This window comes from Momordica charantia, assembly GCF_013281855.1.
Source record: "Momordica charantia cultivar OHB3-1 chromosome 8 unlocalized genomic scaffold, Mcharantia_2.0 BLBB01000008.1, whole genome shotgun sequence".
Lineage (NCBI taxonomy): Eukaryota > Viridiplantae > Streptophyta > Magnoliopsida > Cucurbitales > Cucurbitaceae > Momordica > Momordica charantia.
In genome coordinates, this window is record NW_028275166.1 from 25,262,624 (window position 1) to 25,284,959 (window position 22,336).

General features: G+C 34.2%; 3 protein-coding genes and 1 non-coding gene across 7 annotated transcripts; 3 read left to right on the forward strand and 1 right to left on the reverse strand.

Annotated features, from left to right (window-relative positions):
* The first annotated feature begins 889 nt into the window (after positions 1–889).
* Positions 890–14,518, forward strand: LOC111022412 (Vps51/Vps67 family (components of vesicular transport) protein). 2 transcript variants are annotated; one of them, XR_015792873.1, is made up of 22 exons: positions 890–1,041; positions 3,795–4,047; positions 4,253–4,392; positions 5,082–5,136; positions 5,234–5,341; positions 5,760–5,858; positions 6,047–6,124; positions 8,689–8,766; positions 9,067–9,222; positions 9,728–9,828; positions 9,970–10,037; positions 10,553–10,626; positions 10,823–10,889; positions 11,198–11,313; positions 11,824–12,090; positions 12,273–12,389; positions 12,832–12,903; positions 13,013–13,063; positions 13,287–13,520; positions 13,603–13,779; positions 13,952–14,131; positions 14,221–14,518. XR_015792873.1 is itself a non-coding variant. In XM_088127701.1 (21 exons), exons 2-21 carry the CDS (start codon positions 3,865–3,867, stop codon positions 14,069–14,071), a joined length of 2,361 nt encoding a protein of 786 aa, XP_087983827.1. In that variant the 5' UTR covers positions 890–1,041; positions 3,795–3,864; the 3' UTR covers positions 14,072–14,518. The 2 variants fall into 2 exon arrangements, 1 of the variants encoding a protein (XP_087983827.1); XM_088127701.1 differs by having other exon boundaries at positions 13,952–14,518.
* A 931-nt stretch (positions 14,519–15,449) lies between these two features.
* On the forward strand, positions 15,450–15,521 carry TRNAH-GUG (transfer RNA histidin (anticodon GUG)). Its single transcript has one exon. It is a non-coding gene; the product is annotated as a tRNA-His (tRNA).
* A 252-nt stretch (positions 15,522–15,773) lies between these two features.
* DIM1A (Ribosomal RNA adenine dimethylase family protein) lies at positions 15,774–17,687 on the forward strand. The gene is made up of 2 exons (XM_022299632.2): positions 15,774–16,193; positions 16,785–17,687. The coding sequence occupies exons 1-2, from the start codon at positions 15,882–15,884 to the stop codon at positions 17,538–17,540; spliced, it is 1,068 nt and encodes a 355-aa protein (XP_022155324.1). The 5' UTR covers positions 15,774–15,881; the 3' UTR covers positions 17,541–17,687.
* Positions 17,688–18,734: 1,047 nt separating this feature from the next.
* On the reverse strand, positions 18,735–20,837 carry LOC111022399 (uncharacterized). Of its 3 annotated transcripts, none has more exons than XM_088127145.1 (3): positions 20,537–20,837; positions 20,014–20,248; positions 18,735–19,248 (listed from the first exon to the last, which is right to left on the reverse strand). In XM_088127145.1, the coding sequence occupies exon 3, from the start codon at positions 19,241–19,243 to the stop codon at positions 18,962–18,964; it is 282 nt and encodes a 93-aa protein (XP_087983271.1). In that variant the 5' UTR covers positions 19,244–19,248; positions 20,014–20,248; positions 20,537–20,837; the 3' UTR covers positions 18,735–18,961. The 3 variants fall into 3 exon arrangements, with proteins under 3 accessions (XP_087983271.1, XP_087983270.1, XP_087983269.1); XM_088127144.1 differs by having other exon boundaries at positions 20,014–20,299; XM_088127143.1 differs by lacking the exon at positions 20,014–20,248 and having other exon boundaries at positions 20,537–20,833.
* Positions 20,838–22,336: the final 1,499 nt, after the last annotated feature.

The following is a 22,336-nucleotide window of genomic DNA, read 5'->3' on the forward strand; positions in this document are numbered from 1 at the left end:
ATTAATTTACTGTATTTATAATATTTTACTGGCTAGGAGAGTCATATTAGTCCAAAAATATTTTTCAGGATGGTCTCTTTTTAATATAGTGTAGATTTATAGCAAAATTGTGGTAATGACAAAAGCAATTTATTATAATTATTTTAGATGTGGAGAGTAAAAATAAAATGAACATTAGAGAATAGAATAGAAATTTTAAAAACTTTATAGACGAGATAAAAAAAAAGCATTTTTTTATAGTACAAGTACGGGTGAAGGAATTCAAACTCGACTTTTTGGTTAGAGACATATAACAATTACTACTAAACTAAGTTCAGGTCGTCAAAAGACACATTTACATAATAGCTTAAAATCAATATATTTAGCCAAAAGTTTGACAATACTAAACTAAGTTCAGGTCGTCAAAAGACACATTTACATAATAGCTTAAAATCAATATATTTAGCCAAAAGTTTGACAATCTAAAGAATTAACATACTTCAAATCAAATTTAAATTCAAATACAATATAAAACACAAGAAAGATTATAGTTATACAACATTTTAAAAAAATGATAAGGTATAATATTTTTAAATTATACATTAAACTTTATCCTAAAGCATAAATTTAATATGTATTTATAAATACTACAAATTTTCATCTTTTTATAATATAGATGAGTAACTTTCTTTTAGGTTTTACTTAGATTTGGATTATGTTATTTTAGTCCATTCTTAAGGTTGTGATTTTGAAAATACATGTTAATTTTATGATATTTAAAAATTCTTAAAAAAACAAAAGATTAAATTTCCCAAAAAAAATATATACTTTTTTTTTTTGTAGATAAAAGTAAATGATTTATAACTTTGTAGCAAATTATCAGCCGAACCAGGACACGCCAGACCGAACCGACAGATATGGTCCAATCGAACCAATCGGCTATTTTTCTTCATCTTCTCGCCCTCTGTCCAGATTTGCTCTCTCGTTTCTCGCTCTGCTCTCTCCCATGTCTCACTCGATCTGATTCTGCTCTCTCCGTTCGGTGGTCGCCGCGGCAGCCAGGTAAAATTGTTTATGAGTCAACGACCGCCGGTTTTGATTTAGAATGTAATTATTACGATTTCCCATTTCAAGACTCTGCTTTTGGCATCAAGTGATGGGGGAGAAAAGGAGTTTTGATCTTGAAATGTAATGGGGATGAGAAGATCGTTAGTTGAGTTTATACAATGGATGCAGTAGGGAATGGGTTCTGAATTACCTCTTACTACTTTTAGATGATCTAATCGTGCCATAATATAATTGCTGAAGATCCATGGACTATTGTCTCTTTGAAGCAAAACAAACGAAATCATAGCTGTTTTAAGTAGGCCAAATGAATATAATTCTTCCGCTCGGTGTTTCTTGGCCGGTCTTTTGATTTCTTATTTGGTCTTGGTTTGCCCGAATGCTTATATGTTTGGATTTGAAGTGTTATGCAAGAGTGGGATCAGTGGGAAAGGATGGGAAGGGTTCTCAGTTATGGCGGAGGGAAATGAATTATCTATGGGTACCTATTCAATTTAAGAGGCTTTTAGGACTTCTGTAATCACCGTTGAGCTGTTCCCACAAATTGTCATAGTCAATAGTCTTTTATGCTACTTAGAGTCCTAGTCTTGTAATCCTTATTTCCAGCGATTCTTTTTAATGGTGAGGGACTAGTAAAGTGCTGACCGCAACTTTCAATGAATTTTGTCTTTCTGAATCTTTTAGCCCTCTATTTCTGTATCAGTGGTATCAGAGCCACAAAACATAGCAACTCTATTTTTTCTTTTTCCTTCCATTCATCTCGTCTTTCTTTGGTATGGCTCCAAAGACTTCTGTGCAGCCAGAAATCCCATGGTTTGATGATCATTATGATTTATGACCATTGGATCATGTTGATGGAGATCTAAAGCATAATGGAACATGGTCAACTTTTGGTTTTTCAGAATTGTAATGGGTGTAGTATTTTAAGATGCGTAGAATTTAGAGTTGAATGGGCTGAAGCTAAAGGATTTGAAGGGACAAAATCATTTATTTCAGACCATTGATCGATTTATCCTAGAAACTATTTTTAGGAAAGATTAAAGAAACTTCCAAACAGTTTTGGGATTCCATGAAAAAATTTTCAGCAAAGGAACTTCCAAACAGTCTTAGGATCAAAATGGAGTCTATTCCAAACTTATATGCCAGGGTTCCTTACTTCGACAGGGTACAGATATCTAAAATTTCTGCTCTTAGATACTTTTTCAGTCTATGAAAAAGTTTTCAGCAAAGAAACTTCCAAGCAGTTTGGGATTCTATGAAAAAGAAATTCCAGGGTTCAACGAGAGCAAGAACACACCAACTTCAAGATGGTACCCTTTGCAAAGTGTGTGCAGAGAGAATTAATGGAAGGGCGCCTTCCAATACACTCTCGCATTAGGAAATTGAAGTTTTTTATTAGTTGAGTGTTGTAAATTATCTTAACTAGTCCATTTAGCTTTATTTTGTCTAATAAGCTTTAAGCTATTCATTATTGTTAAAGTGGGTCAGGGAAAGGGAGAGATGAATAAACAACACAAAGATGATTAGTAGTAATCTTCTTAGACTCTGCTAGTTTTGCATAATGGCATGTTACTCAATGATTTCATATACAATACCTTATAAATTTTTGTTGGATCTTCACCACTTGGAAGAAAGCCAGTGGCCACAAATGTTTCCTGGCTTTTCACTTGGTTTTAATACTTCACATGATCATAAGACAACTTTTTATTGTAGCCTATTGGATAATAGGTTTAACTTAAATAGACAGTAGCAGCTGACTGAATCATCTATTTCATGGTAGTTGATTAAATCCCATCAAATTCATAGTAAGTTTGTATCTACTGCACATCTTGTTGACATTGGTAAAAATGGGAAGATCATTGTATAAATAGGACAATCACCATAGATTGAGGAGATTATGTTAGGGTGAAGGACATGCAATCAGGCATTATGTTATGGTTATGGTGAGTTCTGAAACCTTTTTCTTCAGCAATTTCCTAGTGAAATATTATTTTACAATGCCCCCAGGGGATGGTCCCATTTGGCAAGTGCTTAAGGTCTTCTCAGTCATACTGGGTTAGAGATCTTAAGTTCGAACTTTTGGATGAGTTTAATACCAAAAATCTTTGATGTCTCTTAGGTCTAGACTGGGCGGGTATGGGTGCCCCCAAGTATAGGGAAGCAAAGCTCCAACCCCGGTTATAAAAAAGAAAATATTCTTTTACAATGGTATTCTTATAGTATCATATAGGTTTTGGAAAGTACACAATATGTTATTAAACATAATGAAGATTTTAGGGGAAAAAGTAGTATTATTTAATTAAAGTAGTTTTAATAGATTTTAAATTTTTTCTCATATCTAATTATAATCCTTGTACTAGTGCTTTACTGGGAAAGAAATTTGAGCTGCTTTCATTAAGACAATACTTTATTAAAAATCAATGTTCAGAGCTAAATCAAGGTGTCCATATGTGGAGTGCAAAGTGTATATAAAGTATCGAATGAAAACGCCTTTTGTCTGTCGACAATGTGGCAGAGCTCATTTTAGTTATCCTGAATGCTATAAATGTTTATCATATAAAATATTTTGATGACTTATTTTGATAATGTGTCCTGAATTGCATGTCAAATATGTTTTGTTATCTCGTTAATATGTCTGAATCACTATTTCCTTCATTTCTAGAGGGCAGAAGATTAATACTTGGCATGTGCCTGCAGATATCTGTGTGAAACTGAATAACTAGCTTACAAAACATCATTTGTGAATGCAGCAAAAAGAAGAATAGGCTTAAAGTAAAAACAAAAGAAAAGCTAACAAGGGGGAACCGGGAGCAAAAAGAAATGGAGATTGATGATGTTCCAATGGATGAAAAAGCTAAGAGGATGAGGGATCTGCTATCTAGCTTCTACTCCCCTGATGCTTCAATGTCTGGCTCACCCACGGGTTCATCTAATAGATATGCCTCTCCATTAGATGCCATCAACACTACCTCATTTAATCCTGATCAGTATATGAGCATTCTGGTACATCAAGCCCCATCTCATTTTTATTTCCTTCTTACAGTTTTATTATTATTTTTGCTCTGTTATGTCAGCATGTTGAATATATGTTTTTCTTTTTTGTGAGGGGTATAGGAAGTAGGAGACTTGATATATCTCTGTATTTGAACTTCACTGTTGGTTGTAAAATCTACATTTTTTATTCATTTATTTTGATTTGCCATGGTAGGTACAAAAGTCGAATTTGGAGGGGCTCCTTCAAAGACATGTTGAAATGGCTGCCGAGATAAAGAATCTCGACACCGATCTTCAAATGTTGGTTTATGAAAATTACAATAAATTCATCAGTGCAACTGACACAATTAAAAGGTTGGACAATTTTTTCTTTTCCAATAATTATCAAGCTGATTGCATGTGTGAATGTTGTTTATTAGTTTGTGGATCCATGCAGCGGATTCTCTAGCTTTTGTAGTTAGATTATGAATAAAGTTAGGATATGTTAGGTGAACCAAGTGACAAAGAAATCCCAAGTTATTTCAACAGTAGGTTGGATGCAGTCCTAGGTGATTTGATGAACTTGAAATCTTTTTTTGTCACTTCTCAATTATCTCCCATTTCCTTATCATCCTCTTATATTTATGACATTCCAACAGACAACCAGTAAAATTTTCCCTAATAGACTCCTAGTTGACATTCCAACAGACAAAAATCACAAGCACCAGATATGGTCCGTATAGATCCGAAGATCTTAAGCCCAATTTAACTATTTGCAACCAATAAAACTAGAGCCCTAGTCTGAGACAATATTTTCCCTTGTCTCACCATCCCTTTCCTTTATTTGTGATCTTTGATAGTTTGATTATGCCCAACCCATGGGTAACGAACTTCTTCCTCCTAGTTGGAAATCTAATTCTCTATTTAACCTATATACCTCTCAGTTAATTTTATCCTAATTTATTTTTGTACTTTTCCCTCTCATTGCCTATTGTTTTCCCATATTTGATGTAGTAGATTCATATTCTTTACTTAAATGCACACATAAAATTCTGTTTCCCCAGGATGAATAATAATATCGTTGGGATGGAAACAAATATGGAACAACTCCTCGAGAAAGTATGTGATGTTCTTGTGTAAATGGATGCATTCAGAATGTTCATGTTTCTCAAGCAGCTTATTAATGGATTACCACTTATATTGCAAATTGTTGCAGATATTGGTAGTGCAGTCTAGAAGTGATGGAGTCAATACTTCTCTCTTCGAAAAAAGAGAGCACATTGAGAAATTGCATCGAACGCGAAACCTTCTTCGTAAAGTTCAGGTACCAAAATTTGGGACATACAATGGTGAATTCTTGAGCCTCTGGTTTTTTAATTATTAATTGTTTTTCTTTCTATTTTTCCACTGTCTTGATATGCTAGAGTGTAACTCAGAATGTTCAAGTTAAAAAGTATGAATGACGTTCTGTGCTACTGCCCCTCCTTGGCATATTATGAAATTAAGCAAATTAAGAAATCTGTATTGTTTTCTAGTTTATTGTAAATGGCACTGTTGTGCTTTTGCATTTTAGAAGGTATTGTAGATGTAAGTTACTATTTCAGCAGAATGTGATAATGTATCTTCTTTTATCCGTCAGGATTTAACTTCTTTTTCTCTTTATTTTTTTTTAAATATTTATTTTCTTATACTGTACATGAGCTTCTCTCATTCTGTCTTCTCTCAAAATGATTCATGAACAGTTCATTTACGATCTACCTGCAAGACTTGGAAAATGCATCAAAACAGAAGCCTATGCTGATGCAGTCAGATTCTATACTGGAGCCATGCCAATATTTAAGGTGCCTTTATGGCCTTTGTGCGCCCCCCCCCCCCCCCCCCCCCCCCCCCCCCCCCCCCCCCCCCCCCCCCCCCCCCCCCCCCCCCCCCGCAAATAAACAAAAAAGAGGAAGAAAAAGGTGATATATCATAATGCAGGATGCCATTTTTTGGCATAAGTTTAAAATAATCTATATTATCTGTTTGCCAGGCATATGGAGACTCATCATTCAAAGATTGCAAGCGAGCATCTGAAGAAGCGATAGCAATAGTTTTGAAAAATTTGCAGGTATTACGTAACATTTGTTAATTTGCACACTACCTTTCTTTGGGCCTTTGGTTAAATGTAAGTGATTCTATAATATAGGATCATGTGTTACTTTTTTCCTTTCTTCTATTGGAAACATTCTCCAGTTATATGAGCATCAGTCACAGCATTGAGATTGGTAATAATTCAAAATCACCACCCATTGAAATCTGTATTATTTTCAAATGGTCTTTTAACGTGGATGGGCATGTATGGAGCATGTTGATTTATGTTGTCCTCTTTTGATAACAGACCAAAATTTAGTGCATTAAAATAAATTGTAAAAAGGATCATTGCAGGATTATAGTCACTTGTTTAGAGGGTGTAAAACTACTATCTTGAAGGCAAAAACTGTTCCAATAAGCTAATTCACTAAAAGAGTCATAGAAATGTATTGGGGGTATATTAGTGGTTAGCAAATAAGTTTGTAAAAAGGAAGTGGTTAGAGATAGAGTTCTAGAGTAAAGTTAATACTTCGGATCAGGTTTTGAAGAAGTCGTCTTGTCTGGTTGGGCTGCAGTGTTGTATCTTGTGTAGGAGATTAGCTAAGGATCTTGAACATCTCCTGTGGAGTTGCAAGTTTGCTTGGTTGGTTTTGAGCCGCCGTTTCAAGTTGTTTGGGTTTAGTTTGGCTCAGCCTAGAGGGTGTAGTGTAGGCCTATGGTGGAGGAGTTTCTTCTTCACTCGCTTTTCACGATAAAGGTCATTTTTTGTGGCTTGTTACCTTTTGTGCTACCCTATGGGCCTTTCGGTTGAGAGAAACAATATAATTTTTAAAGAGGTGGAGAGACATTGGGAGGAGGTTTGATCCCGGTTAGATTTCATGTCTCCCTTTGGGCTTCATCGTGTAAGGACTTTTGTAATCACTCTTTAGGTCTTATTTTTCTTGATTGGAGCCCTTTTTTGTTCTAGTTTACCTCATTCTTGGGGGTTGATCTTTTTGTATTAAGTTTGGTTTCAATAAGAAAAAGATAAGATTTAGGGTAGAGGGTGTTAAACAATTGTTTACTTGTTTGGGCTTTGAGCTTGCACAAGAGGGTGATGTTCAAGTTGCTTGAATTTCTTGTTCTTCAAGTTTCAGTACTACCATTCCAATTCTCTAGTTTCTATCAAATTGGTAGCCATAAATCTGAATGTTTGAGATGCAAAGATTGTTGTTGAAAACAAAGATTATTGTGGAATCAATGTGCCCTTGATGTAGGTATAGGTGTTAATTTGTAGTTGTCTTGATTTTATTTTGTTTTGTTTGTAGGGTTAATCTATTTTTACCTCGGGGTAGTACTCATCAATTAATTTTTTTTCCTTATCTTGGATAGTAACCATTTTTAATCTATTTGTTTTTTTTAACAAGATACGAACATTCTTTTATTAATGAAAATGAACAAAATTGTTCAAAGATACAAACTCCGAAAGCGCAAAAATAAGAGAGATAAAATGGAGTCCTCTGAAAGTACAGAAACACCCCTAAGGGGGAGTCATAAATGCCTCCCAATTCGTACAAAGCATACTAGGAGAATAAGAGATAATAAATCGGAAAGAAAACACCATTGTGAGACTTTGAACTTGGCTATTGGCTTTGAATTTTTAATCTATTTGTATTGAATCTCGTTGAGAATCAATAAAATAACCCCTTTTGGCTTAGCTTTCCACCTGTCCTGCAAAAGCAGAGATGCAAAACTAGTTTGAAGGAATTCCAAAAATAAGTTGGGAACAGTAAGGTCCTAAAGATGAACAGAAGCTATGGACAGAAGAAACAAAAAGCAAAGCAACGATAAGTTGGGAACATCAAGGTCCTGGGTATTTGCTAGAACGACAAAAGAAAATTTGGTCAGGTGCTTTTCAGACATTTGTTTAGAAGGAAAGGGAAACTTTTATCGATGAATGCAGTAAAGGCAATATTATGTTGTCCGTGGATAGATAGAAACTCCCGGTTGTTCAATAATAGGTCAGGAGAATGAGATAAAGTCTTTGATTTGGCAAAATTTCACTATTTTTCATGACGTTCACTTTCAAAGTCATTTTCTAACTATTCTTCCTTGGTTAGTTAAATTGGGGTGTTTTATACTCTTGCGAGGAAATTCATATTTTTGTTTATAACTTCTCACTATATCATTTAAAGTTTTTGTTTCCTTGTAAAATCAGAACGATTGATAAAAATTTATCGAATCAAGAGGTTCTAATTGGACTGGTTTTGATTACAAACTATCAAGCAAGAGGTGTTGAGCCATGTTGACTTTAGAGTGGTTGAACAGATATCCAGTGCTGCCCCTTGATATCCCAAATTGTAACCTCACCAGGCAATTGGACTTGGATTCTCTCAACTACACAATTAAGCATTTTTTTTCTACTTTGATGAAATTTTATTTTTCCAGAAAAATTGAGTAGGGATCTCACTTGCAAGAATTTATATCCAGATTTGAGGATCACTCTTGCCACTATGTTCATTACAGTATCATGTCCTATATTGATTCTAATGTTGCTGAACATTTTGGAAGTGTTTGTACTGGTCAGAATAGTCTACCTATGATTGAGCGATGTGCTTTCAGGAAAAGCTGTTCTCAGATTCTGAATCCATACAGACAAGAGCAGAGGCTGCAGTACTTCTTAAGCAGCTAGATTTCCCGGTTTGCACTGCACCTTCTTTTTATAATTTCTTTTACTGCAGAATTATTGCCCTGTTAATCAAAAAATATTCTACGTAACATGCAAAGCTTTTAATGAATGGGAATTTTCTCAAGGACATATTTTGAAATATCAAAAGCTAATATCTTGTTCTTTTACACCTACTGTGGGCATCTTGTAGCAGTTGTAGCAAGCGAAGTATGTATAACATGTACAAAATTTAATACTTCTGATAGCTCAAGTACAATCAACAATTTTCTAAATATATCCAATAAGATGAAAGTCTGCCTATAAATTGACAGGTGGACAGCTTAAAGGTAAAGTTGCTTGAAAAGTTGGAACAATCAACAATGGATCTTCAGCTCAATGTTGAAGATTTGAGTAGTACGCTAGTCGATAGAAGTGGCTCTTCGAAAGAGGGAAATGTTTCTCAGTCTGTTTATGGTGCTTCACACGAGGTAAACCAACTTCTAGTTTTGGCAGGTAACTGTGGTATATTTCATTCTTTTGGAGCCATCCTTTGACCGACTGGATTGACCTGGATAAAGTTTCAGAAAACAGTAGTGAAAGATTTACCGTCTATTCAATTCAATAAATTTCTATATTTTGTTGCTCCTTTGGATCATTGGATACCTTACCATTTTTTGCTTTCATTTCTTTTTTTATTAAAATAGATAAATATTATAAAAAGATGAAATTAATAATAAGTAGAAAACATGAGTTGTATGCTTTGCCATCTAACACTGTAGAGCTATGGAGCTTTCATTTTGTTTTTGCATTGTGTCAGCACCTGATTATAACAAGCTTCTTTTTCTTTTATATGCAGTATGTACTTCGTTATTCATATCTATTGCTGACATTTCTTTCTTTCCAGAGTTTGAACGAAGTGCAATTCACTTTCGGATATAGTCAATGTCAACTGTAAGACTATTAATGAAATTTCTCTTCTTTTTTCTTCACTAGGCATCTGTTCGAGAGTTTGCAGAAGCAGTCCGAGCTTATCGTGTAATATTTGCAGATTCAGATAGGCAACTGATAAAACTTGTTCAGGATTTGATCACCAAGTACTCGAGCATCCTTGTTATTTGTTTTTTCGACATGTTAAAATATAAGTTTTATTTTTATTGGTTGATGTGCCTTGAACTTTAGCTGCACGGATCATTTTGGTCATGGGAGGATTTTTTTGTCACTTTTTTCATCTACAGGCATTTTGATGCCACCGAGCAATTTATCAAGAAACAGATTTATGCAGCAGATCTTCTTGGTGTTTTTGGTAAGTTATATGAGTTGGTGATTTTCACCGATCTCTATGATATTCTTGAAATTGTTAATCTTCAACTATCCATTTGTATAAATTTATTGATTTATTTTCTTTTCTGAAATGTTATTCTAGAAACATCATAGTTTGACTATTTGCATTCAAGCTTAATTATTTTTAGGAATTCATAAAATTTTTTCTCCATTAGATGGTGGCTTCAGTCTTTTACTTTTGTTGATATTCAGTACAATATTTGTTAGGTTTCTAGTTTCATTTAGTTTTGAAGTAGCCAGCCTCATTTTTTCATGGGAATCTTCCCCATTGAGAGGATTTCCATTATATAAAGGGTCTACCTTCAGAAGAAAAGTTTTTCTTCTGTTGTGTCACTGTGTTGCAGAAAATCTACCACCTTTGGGCTTTGGTCGTATTTGAACCGTTGGCATTTGACCTGTTTGGACACTAAACTATATCAAAATTTTGTGGAAAGTTTCTAATTGAGAATTCTTTAAACTATGTCTAATTTGTTGCAGGGATCATATGGACAAATGTGCTTTTACTAGGAGAAGTATTGAATGATGCTGGTCTGCCTGATTATTCCATGAAGGTCTTAGTTTGCATTATGTTTGCACTTGCAATAATTTTAACCCATTTTTCAATTTTAGTGCCTCTCCCTGTACAAAAATACTTGCACTTTCCCCAATTATTTATCACAAGAATAAATGAAATTCTTGTTTCTCCTTAAAAAATAATTTTAAAAAAAAAGGTAATTTGACTTTCAACTTTTTATATGTAATATTCAGGCTGCCCAGGTTGCTGTCAAACAGTACGTAACATGCACATTCTCTCGTCTCCTGCAAAACATCTCAGGTTATTCTACAAACAATCTTGTGCCCCTTAGTTCAGTTCAGATCTTCTACTCCCACTATCACCTTCCCCCAAGCCACTAAGCAGCGTATGAAAAAACGCAAAAGTTGATTGAGAATTAATGGTCCAATCTTAACACTTTGTACACTGCGGACATTTTAGTCAAAAAGGTTGAATGTTGTTGGCTTTGATTGACTTATTTTACATCATGCGCAGGAAACATGATATACAATCTTAAAGATTTGTGCAGGAAGCACAATTGTGTACTCTGGGCTCTAAAAGTTTGAGTTAAATTCTATTTTAATTGACAGATGCACTCACACAGGTTCACTCAAGGAAAGAGGAGGGCTTGCAAGAGTACTCGTTGCAGCTTGCACTGGAGGCCAGCAAGAAGGAAGTGCTTCAGGGCAGCATGGATGTTTTACTAGTAATATATGAAAACTGCTTGAACTCTGATTCGCTTTTCTTGAAGAAGTTATCGATGATCTTAATTATCATTTTTGAAGTACTAGTATGAATTTTGTTGGCATATTATCATATTACGAAAATTAAAACATTACTACTAATTGTATGAAAACTCCTTGGAACTTGGATTCTCTTTTCTTTCAGAAACTACCAATGATCTTATTTATCATTTTTGAAGTACTAAGCATGAATTTTGTTGGCATTACATGAAAACTAAAACACATCTATTAATTGAACTCATGTCCTGCATCTCTCTCATGTTGCCGGTTATTTATACAAAGTTTTTTTCCTATTAAATAGTAAAGGTCTTCGAGTTTATTGAATTTAATTTGGTCTTTTGATTGAGTTATTAATTGCATTGACTGTTCTTAATCATTATTCATTTGCTTAACCTTAGTAAATGATTAAGATTATTTATGCATCCTTTTGGTTTCCTTTTCTTTCCCCTCATTGCCTGTTTCTCTCATTTCAGGACTTCCGCCAGCTTCTTGAAGATCAGTCAGGGCTCATCATCAACCAGAGAAACTTGATTATCGATTGGGTTCAAGAAGGATTTCAGGAATTCTTCAGGGCACTTGTTGGTCGTTTCATGTTGCTATCAGGAAGAAATAATTCTTATAGTCAAGGTCAAGTTTTGACTGAGGCAACACAAGCTGAGAAAGTTGTTGCTGGGCTTGTCTTGGTGCTTGCTCAAATTTCAGTGTTTATTGAACAAATTGCCATCCCTAGAATCACTGAGGCAAGGCATCGTTGTAAAATTTTTGTATTCCTACTCTAGCAATTTGAAGTAGCCGGATAAGTTTTGAAGGTCTTTAAGCTCACTAAAGAATGAGACTTTATGATCTCATACAGCTGTTTTCTATACTTGCGCATTTCCTGTGGATTCTCATGCATATTTTCATGTTTGTCTTTTTGTTTCAGGAAATAACGGCTTCTTTTTCTGGCGGTGGTATTAGGGGTTATGAATATGGTCCTGCCTTTGTACCTTCAGAAATTTGCCGAATGTTTCGGTCTGCTGGTGAAAAGTTTCTACACCTTGTATGGCTCAAATTTCTGTCATTCCAATTATTATGCCAAGTAATATTTAATACTTGCATTGCATAATGTCTATGGCATTATTTCATTTGCCCTTTTCCATGTCAGAATCCCATGGATGTTAGATATTTGCCTCATCATTCTCTTTAAGCATGTTGCTATTTGTTTTTGCTTTGCATTCTAGCAAGTGTAGGGAGCGCAGGGTTCCCCCAAGACAGGAGCCCCTACGAGAGCTTCCTATTAGTAGTATTAGCACTTTGCAAAGCCAGTGTACTAATGTAATGTTTATCTTTTCTCAGATAGTAGGAGCATAACATCTTTTTGGGTTAATTTGCTAAAAAATCCTATTGGAATAAGTTTAGCTGCAATTTAAATTAAGTGCAACATACTGTTATTGCATTCACTTGGTGGATCACATTAATTTCCTGTTTCTGTCATCTCTCAGTATATAAACATGAGAAGTCAGAGGATATCAATCCTTTTAACTAAGAGGTTCAGGACACCGAATTGGGTGAAGGTGAGGTTTGGTAATTGTGTCCTTGGGATGAGAATATATTTTACACTTGCTACTATACTTTTTTTTTCTTTTGTTATTCAAATTTCTCTCTTTTCTTTTTCTCCCACAGCACAAGGAGCCCAGAGAGGTTCACATGTTTGTCGATTTATTACTTCAAGAGGTTAGTGCTATTGCCTATTGTTATCATATCATGTTATGATGCTTTTTCTTTTTTTTTTTTTCCTTTTGTTATAAATAATCATTATGCTTTTATGCTTTTGAATAATTGAATGGATGATTTAAATGCCTGAAAACTGTTGATTAGCTCGTTTGCGGTATAAATGTTCGCAAAAGCATGTAGGAGTGCAACTCTTAATGCTACATTTACCTCTTTCCCATATCAGATGGAGGCAATAGGAAGTGAAGTAAAACAGGTTTTACCTGAAGGGAATCGTAAGCATCGTCGGACTGACAGCAATGGAAGCACCACCACCACCTCGTCACGGAGCAATCCGATCCGAGAGGAAAAGTTGAATAGATCAAACACACAAAGGGCTAGGAGCCAGTTATTGGAAACCCATCTAGCAAAGTTATTTAAGCAAAAGATAGAGATTTTCACTAGAGTAGAGTTTACCCAGGTACCATGAGAATTCTTCTCTGGCAACTGGCAAGTCCTGATTCGAAAATCCAGACAGCTTAGACTTTTACTTGTAATTGCAGGGATCTGTTGTAACTACTGCAGTGAAACTTTTCCTTAAAACTTTGCAAGAATTCGTCCGGCTCCAGACTTTTAACCGAAGTGGGTTCCAGCAAATTCAGTTAGATATGCAGTTCTTGAGGACTCCTCTAAAGGAATTTGCAGATGATGAAGCAGCTATCGACTTTTTGCTCGATGAGGTAACTCAGGAATTTTGCTAGACGTTCTACTAGGAGTTCATTTTTCTATTCTCAATCATTTTCTCTGATTTGCACTTAATAACTATTTTCAGTAATTTTGGAGTTTGAGTTTTACTTCATTTTAAACTCTGCAACAAAGAAATTAACCACCCTGGACCCTATTCTCGTGCAGGTGATAGTCGCAGCATCGGAGCGTTGTCTCGACCCCGTTCCTTTGGAGCCTCCCATCTTAGACAAACTCACACAAGCTAAATTGGCAAAGGCAAGAGATCTGAATTCAATGTCTCCGTGAACATACCAAAATGGAGAAGTTAGTCGTTATAGACTGCATCGTCATCATCATCGCCTACTGGTATTTCCATAAACTTAGTAACTGATCAGATCGTGAAAATGGCAATTCATAATCATTATCGATTTTTCGGCCACTGATTCATTCTTTAGGTAGGAAATGGTTTCTGCAGGTGAATACACAATTAGAAAATGGTCTCTTCCCATGGCCATGCTTCCACTGGCATTATGAGCAGATGATCCTTAGTTCACTAGCATAGTGGGAATGTTGAATCGAAATTGACGAGCTCCATTGTTTCGGCATTTCGAGGTGTTTGTTTATCGGCTTAAAATGTTGTTATCCTACTGCATTGCATCCATTTTGTTCACGATTACTCATTGGGATGAGCCTGTAAGAATTTATGCTACATATATTCTTTTACTATATGTGATCCACAAATTCCTTGCTCCCCTCCTCAGATGTCATTATACAATGGAGTTCGCTGCTTTATTTAGTATTTTCCATTGGGAAACAGGTCGATGATCTTTTCTTTTTCTTTTATTCGGCCAATAAATAAAATTTTCTTTCTTTATTTATGTGTATCGGAGTATTTCAAGGAAGAAATATTGTTTTATTTAGGGTCCGTTTGGTATGCAGTAGTGAAGTTATAATAAGTCTCCATTCTGTCGCCCAACCGAAACAATTTCATTGAAAATTTCAATCCCCATTCCTAACTAACTATTGTTACTGTAACTGATGAAAAAAGTAACATAGGAACGACTAGAATTATTTTGTAAAATTAAAAGGAAAAAGGAAAAGAGAAACACTAGAATGAATCTAAGAGACTGCAAAGGTAAAATTTATCAATACTCCTACAATTTTTTTTTTTTTTTTGATTTTACAGACATTACATTGAGCATAAAAAAGTCAATTACATACGTAATCTTTTAAAACAATCAAATGAGGGGAAAAATGACCATATTAAGCTTTAATTCGACAAAATTTAAACAGAACCAAATGAGAAAAAAAAATGACAATATTGAAGAAAACTCATTCTAGCATTTTCCTCTAATATTTTGTTAATCTTGCTTTTAAAAATGTATTAACAACTTTCATACAAAATCTACAACAGAAGGTATCAATTAATTCACTTATCAAAAGTAAAAGGGTTTTAATTTATAATTCAACTTACATAGTTTAGCATTTTAAAAGTTCCATCGTGTTTGACTTAAAATACTAGTTCATAATAAAATGTTAAAGAAATATAATTACTTACAAAAATTGTTCATAAAAGTTGGAAGTTGCATATATTGCCACTGTCCACCTTTCTGTTTGTGAAGAATTTTTCACTTTGTCTTTTTTTTTAGTTTAGAATTAATCTGTAAGATTTTATAAACATCAAGTGGCTGTAGTTTAGTGGTGAGAATTCCACGTTGTGGCCGTGGAGACCTGGGCTCGAATCCCAGCAGCCACAATCTACTTTTTTTTCTCTTCTACTTTTTAAATCCCTCCAAATATATCTCACAATTATTATTAAATAAAATTAAAAATAGTACTGCATTACACCAATCATTTGTTTTGTGTATATACTATATATAAAATAAAAGACTAATGTAAAAAAAATCCCTTTATTAAGCATCCGGTTCGGTTCGATCCTCAGACTTATGAAAAAAAATCGATGAACCGTTTTATAAATTAATAAATAAAAAAAATATATACGTTTTAGGGTTTCCAATTTTCAGTTTCATCTCTCTCACAGTCTCACCTTCATCTCACTTCACGGTCTCTCTTACGCCGCCGTTCGCCAGAAGTCTCACTCTCATCTCTCGCAGCAATGGCGGGGGGCAAGATGAAGAGGGAGAAGCCAAAGGCGGCGACGAAGAGTACACCGTATCAGGGAGGGATTTCGTTCCACAAATCCAAAGGTCAGCATATTCTTAAAAATCCTTTGTTGGTCGACTCTATAGTTCAAAAGTCTGGAATCAAGAGCACCGATGTGATCCTTGAAATTGGTCCCGGTACTGGTAATCTCACCAAGAAGCTTCTTGAATGCGGTAAGATGGTTATTGCAGTCGAGCTTGATCCTCGTATGGTGCTCGAGTTGCAGAGGCGGTTTCAGGACACTCCTTATTCTACTCGGTTGAAGGTGGGTTTTCGTATTTGTTTGCATTTTTAGAGTAAGTTTGAATGATCTCTGTGCTTGATTGTGGATAGAAGTTGAATTTTCTTATGCCCATTAATTCTTCTTTTTTTTTTTCCTTATCTCTACATCCTTTTACAATCAGTAGGGATTTGTTTGAGGATTTAGTTTAGTTGATGTATTGTCCACGGGATTGTACTTCTTCTTGAAGTTCAAATTCCTTTCAGTAGTATGAAGAAATTGTACCAACATTTAACCTTTCCCTTTTGTAGGAGGCAAAATAGTGGAAGAGGAAAAAGTATAATCTTCAAAGTTGTTTTGCTTACCTAATATTTTATGAACTTCAGACTAAAATACCTTCCATAATCTGTCAACTTTCTGAAACAAACCGTGGATTGGCTTTATCTCATCAAATTATCTTAACAACTGCTGGAATGAACCAACCTATTGTTCTGTATTAGCAGATGTGTTCTTGTGCTTGTGCTTGTCTAAATTGTGGTTAAGAAATGAATTTGTGTTGGTTTTTTACTTGATTCTTAATTTGATTTTCTCTAACATGATCAATAATTGACTAGTTCTTTAATTCGATGCGCACAGGTTATCCAAGGAGATGTTCTCAAGACTGAACTTCCCTATTTTGATATATGTGTTGCAAATATTCCTTATCAAATATCATCTCCTCTCACATTCAAGTTGCTAAATCATCAACCTTCGTTTCGGTGTGCAATCATAATGTTCCAGAGGGAATTTGCAATGAGGCTAGTTGCTCAACCTGGTGACAAACTTTACTGTCGTTTAACTGTAAACACCCAACTCCTAGCTCGAGTATCCCACCTCCTCAAAGTTGGGAAGAACAATTTCCGTCCTCCACCAAAGGTGGACTCGTCTGTAGTTCGAATTGAGCCCAGGAAACCGCGTATTGAGGTGAAGCAAAAGGAGTGGGATGGATTTTTGAGAATCTGTTTCAATCGAAAGAACAAGACCCTCGGTTCAATTTTTAGGCAGAAGAGTGTTCTTACTTTGCTAGAAAAGAACTACAAGACGTTGTGTGCACTTAATCTCCCTCAGCAAGGTTCTGCCAATAACGACGACGGTGATTTTGATTATTCGAGGTTTGGCGATTCGAATGAGGATCAAACCATGGAAGTAGACGACGATGGAGCTGACGAAGAGATGGATATGGACGATAGTGATGCCGAAGTGGGGGAGGGGGAGGCTTCTGAATTTAAGAATAAGGTTTTGAGTGTTCTGAAGGAGGGAGATTTTGAAGAGAAGAGGTCATCTAAACTCACCTTACAAGAGTTCTTATACCTACTCTCTTTGTTCAACAAAGCTGGTATCCATTTTTCTTGATCTAGTTCTGTTCTCCCCCCATATTAGTATAGTCATACCCAATTTTGTATTTTTTCTGTTTTTTTTTTCCAACTGCTTCTCTATGACTGGCAATTGGTAGGCCATTTTTATATCTTCTACTTGAGTAATTAGAACTATTTATTGAAATCCGTTATCTGTATGTTTCTCATTACTCATTCTTTAATCCTTATCCACTGCCATATGAAATCCATGTTTTATGTATATACCATGATGTTTTAGTATGAAAATGCATAGTAACCAATGTGATGAAATCAAAGGATTCCAACTCCTGTGAGCGTAATTAGAACAATATAACTAGGTAGGAATGGCACGGCAAAAGACATCAATGTAAAGAAATACGTGGTACTCTAAAGAGTAATCCAATTGGCAAGTGCTTATTAGCTTAGAAGTTTCAAATTCGAATCTTCTAGTGAGCTTAATACAAAAAATCATTTATATCTCTCGAGTCTAAGTCATTTTTATATCACTTGATATATGAGTAAAAAGTAAAAAGTTACGTTTTTATTAATCTATCGGCTACAACTCCAAAAAGGAAAAGGGAAAAAAAATTCTAACGGTTACAATTCTATTTTATTGCCAAGAATATGTTCTATTTATGCCTCAACATTTTTTATTTTTTTGGGATGAAACGAATATTCGTTATCTTCTCCATAAAAGCTATAGCAATCCTAAAGCAATGAGATGAAAAGGATTTCTGATATACAATTCAAACTAAATACATCCTATTCCACAATGGGCTGATTCTTCAGAGAGGGGTAAAGCTGTCACAATAGACATTCTTTTCCCCCGATCAGGGGAAGGTAGAAGAGAGAAAGTTAGAACTCAAGATTAAGGCTCCCTTTGTAACTTTTTTATGTTTTCAGTGTTTTCATATTCAGAATTTGAAAATTTTAAAATGCAGAATTTTATTAGAAAGATAAAAACTTTGATAAAATAAATTACTTCATATTATAAATTCATTGTATGCTTGTTAAAATGGAAACATGTAAAATATAATGTATTCTAAATTATATAACATTGTAAAATAATAATCATACAAAATTCATAAAAAGAAATGTTAATAAATTAATTAATATAAATTTTAGATTAAACTAAAATTTAGTTTGTAACTACTTCTAGTTTACCAATATATTGCTTGAACAATTTTTTAAAATGAGATTCAATTACCAAATCTGCAACCAAACACATATCAATTTTCATTGAATCTCTTGTTTTCAAATTTCTGTTTTCTGATTACCAACCAAACGCGCCCTAAATAATCTAAGGTAAATAAAGGAACACAGGCCACAAACAAACAACTTAAAATTATATCCTATATGCTTAACACAGGCCACAAACCAAGCACAATTAGAGTGCTAAACAACTTAAAATTATATCCTATATTGCTTAAGCATAGAAATTTATGTTAATTTAGACTTCTTTGACTTCACTTGAGGCTTTTTGGGGATCTCGTCGTCGTCCTCGGAAACTTCTTCAGCTAGTTCGTCCGGCACATAGTTAGGAACATTATGTTTGGTTATGTACTCCTTCAAAATAGCCATGCTCTCCTCTTTCATAGAAACCAACTGCTCTGAGAGAGTGCCTTTATTAGCTGTATTGACCAAATGTGTCTCTGACCCTAGGTAAAATGAGGCTTTAACCCGAGGCCTCGGAGAAATATCGTCTTGAGCTTCAGCATCCATTGTATCTGAAAGGGTAAAACCGAGATAAAAGCAGAAGAACGATATGAATATTTTAAACCTACAGGGAATAGACTTCAAAAGATGAAAGAAATTATCATGGCTCCAGCTAGCAATCCAGTCTATGGATCATAATGATAAACACACCAATCATAATCTCAACAATCTACATTTCAAGTTATCAAATAATTCACAGCCATGACTTCCAATGATACCCAAATATATAATCAAGGGGAAGTTCTACAAGTATCTAACTTATCAGTAGAATTGCAAGCTAAGGTCGATAAGCCACTCGAAGGGAAACCTCTTCCACTTAACTTCAGCATTCATATATGTTTTGCGGTGCGATTCAAAGGAAGGAGAGATGAGAATGAGAATGAAACGAACATTAAAAAATGGGGATATAACATAACTTTTCAGCTAGAAAGTAGAACTTGAAATGACCTTTATTCTGCTCGTGGAAAAAAGAACAGTTATATGTTAATTACTTGGATGAGATAAATCAGAAAATGCCATCCCATCATTAAACTGCCTCTTAGAATTCAAATGGCCTACACCCAACCAAAGAATTTCGTTTGAATCTTAGATGCAAGACAAAAACATGCTGTAAACTACATAAAAGTCAAATGAAAATAGCATCTTCAGGCACTAATACTAGCTACATGGAAGATATCTTATTTTGAAATTACTATGTTTTCAACAGAAAAGCAATCCAAAATTGGCAATAACTCAGCATGATAATAGAATTGGACAGCAAGTGAATGGATTTGTACACCAAGAGCTGGAACAATGTTGAATAAAATTGACCGGAAAGATAAGTTTTATTCAAACTTCAGTATTCCTGGCATCTCTTATTGGAAGCACAAAGTGGCCGAAAGGCTAAGGACTTGCTACTTGGAAACTGTTTTCAATCAAAACAACTCCTCTGTTTTCATTTTTGTACACTTGAAACCACTGTTCACAAATCAACCCCAAGGGGTTGCGGGTTTTCTTCTACCAATTGGGGCCCTATGATGATATGTAGAAGAACAGCTTCAGTTGTTTTAGACAATAAGCCATCTACAGAAACCAGCCAAAGAAAATAAGACAAAGTAACAGTTACCCCAACATATTTCCATCAAATTTCCCAAAGAACAGCGGAAAAAAAATGAATCCAAAATATTTTTTTGCAGATTCCCTTCTTAGAGGCTCAAAGTAGTAGGGGTCTACTTAATAATTGAAAACCCATTGATGGATTCATACATAAATCACCAATTCGAAAAGGACTTCGTAATTTCTCTAAAAATTTGTACGTACCTGTAGAATGAATCTACTGAAGCTCCGTTGCCAGTGCCGGTGCCGGTTCCGATCGTTTTCCTCTTCAAGAAGCTTCGAAATCGAAAGAAATGAGGGTAAAAGATAAAGGGGAATTGAACAGTTGAAAGATTAAGATTATATGAGTGCTATGAACTGCAGAATTGGGAAGCGCTTCCGTTGGCGGGAGAAACAGCGAGCTTAATTCGCACTCGAATGGAGCCCTAATTGGAAAATTGACAGAAAAACAATAATAAATTACAAATTTTGTCAAATGAACCCTCTTTTTCCACTAAACAAATGAACCAATTTTAACATTGGATATATATGAATTCGGAAATTTTTATTTTCATTTGAGTTCATAAATTTTCATTATTGTGTCAATTAAAAAGTAAAAATCACCTTAAAATATTTGAGTTTTTTTAGTTCAACGAACGTGGGCCGAAATCAAATTAAGGAAAAGTACTATGTGTTCTAACCATTCGAGCTCTCGAGGATGAATTCTTCTTTGTCCTTGAATTATAATAAGACAATTTTTCTCTTCCCATATTATTTTTGAGCAACCGATTCAAAACTAAAATCACTTATATATTTATAATTGGGTATTGGGGAGAAGAAACATTTAGCATATTTCAAATATTGCAACGGTTTTCTGTTGTAAATATAGTAAAAACTTTTAAATTATATATATATATATATATTTTCTAATTTTTTATTTTAATTTCGCCTTTGTTACTTTCAAAAATCAAGAAAGAAATAGATAGGATACCTTCACGTATATCATTAACTAGTATACCTAATCTGAAATATCATCACTAATATACTTGATATGATATTATGTATATCAATTGCATAGATGATATATCAACTTTGATAAATCTCCTCTAGGTTGAAGATTTTGGTTTAAGTAAAATGGTAGGTTTCTTATTAATATATAAAATATATATTTTATTTTAAGTATATCACTAATATAACTAATACTGTGTATATCAAACACACTAGATATATCAGTGATATACTTCATTTTAAATATTTCATTGATATAACTAATATACATAATATGAAGTATATCATTGATATAATTTATATGAGGTATATAAATGCGAGGATTTTCTTTTGAAAATAGAAAATAAAAAACAAATAATTATCTTTTTAACTAGTTAAAATATTTGTAACATTTTCAATCCCCTCCCCTTGGAGGGAAGAAAAAAGAACAAAACTCATATAGTCCAAAGCCCATTGAACCAAAAACTATTTGGGCCTGATTCATTTATTTGGGCCAAGACAATTGTATTATTTGTTTTTATTTTCTTATACTAAAAATTTTATTGGATTAATGTTTTTTTTAGTAAATTATATTACATTTTTTCCTCACCATAGCAAATTTTGTTTTGTTACTTTTTTTTTTTCTCTCACTTACTAAACTGAAAAGTTACTAATAAAAAGTCAAATGGTAATAGTTTAATAAAATTTTCAAACAAAAAAAAATTTGAACTATTAAAATGAAGCATTGATATCATTAGCTGAACTCAATTTCAAAATAGGAGATCCATATTCAATCCATATCGAATAAGTCAAAGATTGACATTTGTCCTAGAGTGAGATTGAATCTAAGTTTGGATCGAGTTTTACCCAACCATTAAAGAGTATGCATTTAATGAGGTTGATAACCAATCTTAATACACCATTAGATTTTACTTGCCCAACTAACAATGTTTTGAAAAAAAAAAAAAAGTACTTATTTTGAAGTATTTATTTCCCGCCGGCTTATTGGTTCAAATGGGCTGAGATAACTTGGATGAG